General features: G+C 35.2%; 1 protein-coding gene across 1 annotated transcript in view; it reads left to right on the plus strand.

The window, feature by feature from the left end:
* Positions 1-704, plus strand: part of LOC112906325 (membrane-bound alkaline phosphatase-like) — a 39,074-nt gene extending 38,370 nt beyond the window's left edge. Inside the window, exons 5-6 of the mRNA XM_025980253.1 lie at positions 534-601; positions 669-704. Coding sequence (XP_025836038.1) covers positions 534-601; positions 669-704 — 104 coding nt within the window. The remainder of the gene's footprint in view (positions 1-533; positions 602-668) is intronic.
* Positions 705-8,081: the final 7,377 nt, after the last annotated feature.

An 8,081-nucleotide genomic window follows, 5' to 3' on the forward strand; every position in this document is an offset into this window, starting at 1 on the left:
TTCTGTCGGAGCTGCCTGCGACGCGCTGATGAGATCCAAAAAGATCGAAATCGCGATCCGCGTCTGGCAGTTTCGACAGAATACAGACCACTTCGAATTATTTTATTCGATTATGGTAACGTACCTATCACGTTGGGGTTAGCTACGCCGGGATTCGTTTCAGCAAGTTGATATCCATATATTTAAATGGACCTTGTTGGAGCATACGGAATCCTAAAACGTAGCATCGTACTACAGATGGCGTTTACCGCGCCATTTGTAGTATTTTCTTCAGTTAATGTTATCAGTTATTAAAATTCTTGAGCCTGCCAATTGAAATGTGATAAGTAAATTTTCTGTTATTATCTTCCCTTAATTTGGAATGTAGATATAGAATGAGAATCTAATAAGGGTTGTATTGAATTACAAAACTAACACCAACGTTTCGCCTCTAATTGTATCACGTTGTCAAATACTACAAACGATTTTACTCGGGGGTAAACATGTAGTAGGAGTAGCAGCGAGTAAACCATAATCGAATGCTTTTTACTCAGGCCGTGTACATAGGGGAGATTTTGGGGGTTTAAACACCCTGCCCCGCTTTGTAAATATCCTCAGCACGGTAGGTATTCTGTTTATATTTCTTTATAATTATAAACAGTTGAAATCTCTTTCTATATTTAACTTAGATTTTACCAGCGGCTTTGGTCGCGTTGATGTCCTAAGTACGTGTCAAAGGTCATCGACAACAACATAAAAATAATTTTTCCGTCCCTTAGAGACAGTATTTTTTCCTGTACCCCTGACAAGTGCGTGCGAAATTTCATGATAGGTCTTATCCGCGGTTTCGCTTACGTTGATGGTCAAAAATTGTTGACGACCTCATAAAACTTATTTTTTTATCCTTCGGGAACAGTATTTTTTTTTTGGGATAAGTGGTACCCTCTATCCTTTTCTGTATCCTTCAATGCGTGTACGAAATTTTATGATAGGTTTTATATTAGGATTACACCCAAGTACGCTTTAATGACCACATAAAACTACATTTGCTATCCCTTGAGAGCAGTATTATTTTTCTGGGTAAAAGGTGCCCTTTGTCCTTTTCTGTACCCCTGGCAATCATTATCATGTCGTCAGTCCTAAGACTGGTTGGACACGCACCTCCACTCTTTCCTATCCTGAGCTAATCTTCGCATTTAACTATTTGCGAACAGTAATCTAATCTAGGTCTACCTCTACCCCTCCTAACTTCTGTTTCTGCCTCTAATATGTCTGTAAGTAGACCTTTATGCCTGAGAAGTCCTACTAACCTATCTCGCCTATTTCTTATTAAAGTCCTCTGTTCTCTTACTCTTTCTAATACCTCTTCATTTCTAACTTTCTTTATCCACGGTATTCTCATCATTCGCCTGTAACACCACATTTCGAACGCTTCTAACCTTTTCCGCGCCCACTGTCCATGTTTCGCACCCGTACAGGTTTTACCCGCGGTTGCACTCGCCTTGATGATTTACGTGGACACCACCACACTAACGATTATAAATGTATGTTAATGTTAATAGTTCAACTAATTGTTAAGTTTGATTTTTATGTCATTAAATAAAAAATTTACCAAAACCTCTTCCAAGAATAAATCCTGTGCACTACCCTGCTGCGACTGCAGTTATTATTTATCATATTATGATTAGAGGTAATGACCGTCAAATGTGCTATAACCATGTAAATCAACCCGGCTGTGAAATATTATGACAAATCAATTTGTCATTTAGATTCAAAATTTCTCAACAAGCATTCTGTGTTCGTGTTATATTTTTTATTTCAAACCCCTTCCTACAGCCGTTGTATTCTAAATAAGTAAAAATGCAGAACATGCACTCGCGTGTAATCGGGAACAATTTAGTGAACCATCTGGTCGAACCGACCAGGAAATTGGCTCCTTCAGTTGGGAAATCCGAACCCGCGATAGCCAGAAAAATGCACACCCCCGAACACGAAGGGAGCAGGGGCGACGAAGACGGCGACGAAAGAATCAGGACTGGCGGAGAAGTCGATTATAATACGGGCAATAGTAAATTGTGCAAAAGTATGTCGAAGAAGTCGAAATTGGGTATGCCAAGGCAATGTCGATCTATCGCCACCGAGGGCTTCAAAAGTATCCTCGAAGATGCCGCCGTCAACGACGACGATTCGATGATGAAACATCAAAATTAATTGTTATTTTTAACTGGATTTCTTGTCATTATAATGACAACAAGTTACCAGTAGATTTTTCCTCTAACATAAAAAAGGTAATATCAAAAAGAAGTCTACACTTTTATACACATTAAAGAATGTAGGACTACTTTAGGTTGACAAAACAGTGTGGCATGAATAAAAGCAAAAGTAAAACACAAATATTGGAATGAAAAAGTAGTGAATATAAAGATAGGAGATGAAAAAATAAAAGAAGTGACTGATTATCGGTATCTATCGAATGATGAGAGGATACTGTCAAACTTGTAAATGGTTTCGTCCTACAAAATTTTGACAAAGTAGCCAAAAAAGAACTATAAAGCTAATGCTAAACATACGTAAATAAAAATTGCGAGAGACATCAGTCATTTCTAATTTAAATGAACAATAAGGAATTGTTTGCAGTTTATTTCAGTTTTCTAGAAATCTCTCNGGTTTCGTCCTACAAAATTTTGACAAAGTAGCCAAAAAAGAACTATAAAGCTAATGCTAAACATACGTAAATAAAAATTGCGAGAGACATCAGTCATTTCTAATTTAAATGAACAATAAGGAATTGTTTGCAGTTTATTTCAGTTTTCTAGAAATCTCTCGATTTTTACATATAAAAGCATACAATAAAACACGTTTTGTTAATTTTTAAAAATTCTAACCGAAAAGATACACCTATTTACCTATTTTCTAAAAGTTCGATACAATTTGCTAGAGAATCTACTCGTCACAAAACACTTTTTCTTTTTCAGAATAAAAATATTTTGTGGCTCTACTCCAACGGTAGTGATTTTATCGAAGTGTATGAAGATCACCAAAACATTTTCTCTTTTTTTCAAATTTTTGTTTTTGTTTTTTTTTTTAGTAAACGATGTCTTAAGGTAATAAATTTTTAATATGTAACTGCATATTATTTTTTAATTTCCGGACACAATTTAGGTGTGAAGTGATGCAGGAAGTAGTTGTATCGCAATAACGACGTTTCAATTTTGTGTATCTAACATATTTCCTTTCGCGACAAATGTTAGGTAAATAAAATTCCACAGATAAACTTTCCCATACTTTCTGTACCTATTGTTTCTCAAGGGTGGCTGAAGAAGACCTTTTACCCTACCCTCCGGCTTTTGCAGTAGAGCGTGCATAGTTCGGAACGAGAGTACATTCACTAGAATTACTAGCTGGTATCTAAATTTATATTTGACAATTTAAATGAATGTTTAATAGGTAACCGTTAACAAACCTGACGAAAGATTCTTAGCTCTATTTAAAAATACAGATTTTTCAGATTTATACAGGACACACAAAAAAAGAAAGACGGAGTAATATTCCGATATTAAACCGCTTCGTGCGACGAAATTTTTCAGCTTGTTCTTTAATTTTCCTTTTTACTCCTCAAATCCTTATAATGTCCTGATTCGCAGTGAATGAGCATTACGGATTGAATGGAAATGAGAAGGTGCCGGAAATGAACTTTATCCTTTGACGTAAAAATTTGTAATCTGAACGGGAATAGAATAGAAATAAACCAAAAAAAAAATAACGACGTCGTCCTTTAATGAAATAACATTGTTAAATTCGACATTAATTATGCAAGGTGCTACCGGAAAGTAAGTGATAAGTAAAATCGATTACTCAATTATTACTGAAGAAAGATTTAGGCGTTAATAATTTGTTATAAACGTGTTCCTGCGGTGGCGGATCGATAGTACGTCACATTCTTATACTTGCTGACAGCACCGTACACAGTCACACCTGTATCAGGTTATGACAAAAGAAAAATACGGGAAGGTTCCGGAAAAGATCAAGAACATTCTATGACTACAATAAAAAAAAAATCTGAAGGTCGTTTATATGTTAATAGGTGACAAACAAATAACTAAATGAACTTAAAAGTTATTCCAATATTACGAACAGACGAGACAGTTCAATTTTATTAATACGTGTAGATATATAGACGATCTTTTGGAAGAAAGTCGAGAAGTTGGCGTCGAAGCACTTGTTTTGACAGCTTGTTACACAGGCAACCTTGATAAATGAGAAACTCCTGGAACACAGCGTTCACGTGATTGATCGCGCCTTGTTTGCATCCCTTAAAGCGCAAACAACATTCTCTAGATCTACCTTCCAGCTGAATGTTGGCGATTTGTCTTAATTATTCTTACGTTTTGCCAAATAAGTAGGTATCAACCAAAATCATTTTCAATTTTTCTATTAAAAAGAAAACGAGGATAAGAAAGCTAAGAAATATATGCGCGAATTTCTGGACCACAACATAAATTTTAAATAAAACAAATTGAGTGATTATTAGGAGAAATAATACATATTGAGGTGAATCGACGGTAAAATAATATGACAAAAAAGAACACTTACTAACTTTTTATAGATTAATATATGTAACTAAACTAAGCTGCATTAGAATTCGTCGTAACTAAGCAACTTTAGGTAGTTCGAGCCTCTAACCTAATCTAGTCCAGGTGAAAACTAATTGACATTGACATTGTACTAGTCATTTAGAATGTCCAACATCAATTGTATATCATTTGGAATTAAACACCATACTCTTTTAACAGACGTCGAATATAATCGTACATTAATGTCACGAAGACCGAGTCATTATTTAGTAATATCCATATTATATCGAGTATGTTCCGAAATATAACCCATCATATTGGCCAGTGCTGATGACGTCATTAATCGACGCCATATTGTACTGGTGTGCCACCATATTTGCTGGTGAGACAAGTGTGACGTAGCAGTATATAAAACGGGCGTGTGTGCATCAGACTTTGAGGAATCATTTATTGTAAGACACTTTAATAAATTTTGTAAGCACAGACACTATTCTCAATGTGTCGATATTTGACGTCAACGCACTGCCCAGTATATTTCGGAACGAACAACAGTATGGCGTCGATTTATGACGTCATCAGCACTGACCAGTATGATGGGTTCTAATAAATTCGAAAATGGTGTAGGAACTCTACGTTTGCAGCTAAATAAATTGGGTTTTTATGTGAATTAACTGCCACTGGTAATGCTTTTAATGTGCGTTATTTATCGACATGAACACTGCATCCAAAAATTTAGATCTTTACATTTGCAAATATTATATAAAATGGGTTGTATTATATCATTTAGCCACTATGAGCATTTAAAAATGTTTCCTAATTTCGTCAACGAAGGGTCTTTTCCTTGCACCTATCAAAAATATTTAACTCATATGATTTATTTATTTAATGTGGTGTTATAGCGAATGATGAGGATAACGTGGGTAGAAAAGTTTAATAATGAAGAGGTATTATAAAGAATAAGGGAACAGAGGACTCTATGGAAGTCAATAAGAAATGGGCGAGATAGGTTGGTAGGACACCTTCTCAGTCATGAAGGTCTAGTCAGAAACATATTAGAGGCAGAAGCAGGAGTTAGGAGGGGTAGAGGTAGACCTAGATTAGATTACTGTTCGCAAATAAAGGATGTGGGTTGTTCTAGTTTTAGGGAAATGCAAAGTTTAGCTAAGGATAGGAAAGAGTGAAGGTACGTGTCCAATCAGTCTTAGGACTGACGACCTTTTGATGGTGATGATTTATGAAATTTTGATCGTCGTCCTAACTACGGACGTCATATGTGTGATTATGTGTTTCTTCACGGTTATTTCTTATTATGAATGAATAGATAGGTACGTCATATAGTGTAGAACTTATTTAAGAGTTTTTTTATAGGTATATATATCACTTAACCGTTACAGTTATCATCAGGGTATCTTTCGTTACAGAGTTATATCTAAATATATCAAAAACGATTACCTCTTCTTCTGATTCTTCTTTGACAAATACAATACCTAACTCATCTTTATGTTGTATTCGAATCTGGCCTTACAATTGTCGTACCACTTCGAAATGTCGAAGTATCCTTGTCTCAGGATCCAAACAAAACAATCATTATTTCAATTATTAACCTTTTTATTTCAAGGAGTAAAACTCTAAATAAAAGGTAAAAAATTCGAATTTATTTCGAAACCAGATTAACTCTCGACGTCACACATTATGTCCAAACGATTACTTCCTGATGTTGTTGACCTGTGATGGTAAATGGGAAATTCAAAATAAGAAATAATAGTTTTCTATTGCGAAATGAAAAGAATATTCATATCAAAGGCTTATTAACATTATTCCTTTTAACATATTGTTACATTTAGGCAACCTACCATACGTGGAGAAGTATCAAGAGATCTACAGTGCGTTACCAAAATTGCGTTAGAAACCATAGTCTCTAGATCCTGCATTCTAGAATCTTTCTAAAACAAGTCCAGCCCTATAAATAGTTGCGAAAAAAAAATATTCTTGAAACATTATTGTGTTTTATTTACAATAAATATTCAATAGGTGTATGTTTCTTGGCAAATAATTACGCGATAGTATTATGAGTTTGCGTCTGTTGTATCTAGGATATTAAGGCTTGTTGTGCCCGATAGCCTGTTGCGTTTCCATCCGTTCGTTTACGAGGAAAAGCTATTTTCATTGGGGTCAAACCACCTGCTACTCGATATCTGTGGTGTGAAGTGGAATCAAACTACCAACGGTGCGGTAACAAAAACGGTCGCGGTTGATTAAGTGTCGGGTTAGGAAAAAGTGTTCTATAACGCCATCCCTCATCGAACCACGGCCTCGTCCACTTTTTGTAGTCCATAAAAAAGTTTTATTACCGAAGGCCAACATTAAAGCTATAGAAAATCGTGTTGGAAAAGCATTGAAACTTCCACACGAAAGTGCTTTCCCGATAAGAAACGTTTCCACGAATTATTTTCGTTTCTGTGGGTCTTATTATTAGCATCTTGCAAGGAGGATTTGGAGGTATAGGTAGGTAACCTTAAATAACATATAAATAATCGGTGCTGACACAAGAGCATATCTATGTACTAGAAAATTAATAAAAATAAAGCAAATACATTGGTATGTAGGGTTAGATCTAATAACAGACAGAATACCAGAGGACTTCGATGTTTAACGAGTCAGATAACTCATCATGGGAAAAGCCTAAGCGATATGATTATCAAAGAATATCGCAGTCGGATCGCTTTCCATAAAAAGAAAAAAAAATAGAAGAATCTTGTTTTTTGTATCAAATCTGACAAATTTGTTTCAAATCTAGGGTTATTGTCAACGAATTCAGAAGCCTACTAGTAAAGGGCAGGAAATCTAAAAAGCAGGTAACAATTACTCCTGATGACATCCTTGTAAGGCGAAATACGTCTTGTAAGCTAAATAAATATAATTTTGTTGTTTTTTAATTGTAAGTACATCTATTAGCCTATTTTTTTAAACCAACTACATTTGAAGAAGTTATTGCTATAATTTTGTGTATATTCTGTAACAAAAACCATAAGTGTAAAGTAAAGTGTAAAAGTTTCTGCTCTGGTTCACTCGCAGGTTAATTAATTGTTTTAGTTATCAGTCCTTTGTAAAGCAAACTTCCGGTTAGTTTTAGTGGAAGTAAAGGTCAAGCGGTCGTTTCGAAGAGAGCTTAACCTAAAATATTCTAGCGAGGGTTGAAAAAATTAAATAGCTTTATATGCCTTTGATTGCCAGAAACAAAAAATTGGCTGGCCTACAATCAACGTCTGATGCATCATCATCATAAGTCCTAAGACTGGTTGGACACACCCCTCCGCTCTTTCCTATCCTGAGCTACTTTTTGCTTTTCCCTAAAACTAGAACATCCCACATCCTTAACTACAGTGTAAACTCTTTATAACGTCACTCGATTTAACGACAAACTCCTTAAAACGTCGAAATTGCTTGACTTTGGTTGGTTTACATTGTTTTCTATACAATATTACACTCTATATAGCGTCACGCTCACTCTATTTAACGACAACAATG

Source organism: Agrilus planipennis, unplaced genomic scaffold, assembly GCF_000699045.2.
Source record: "Agrilus planipennis isolate EAB-ADULT unplaced genomic scaffold, Apla_2.0 scaffold297, whole genome shotgun sequence".
Classification (NCBI taxonomy): domain Eukaryota; kingdom Metazoa; phylum Arthropoda; class Insecta; order Coleoptera; family Buprestidae; genus Agrilus; species Agrilus planipennis.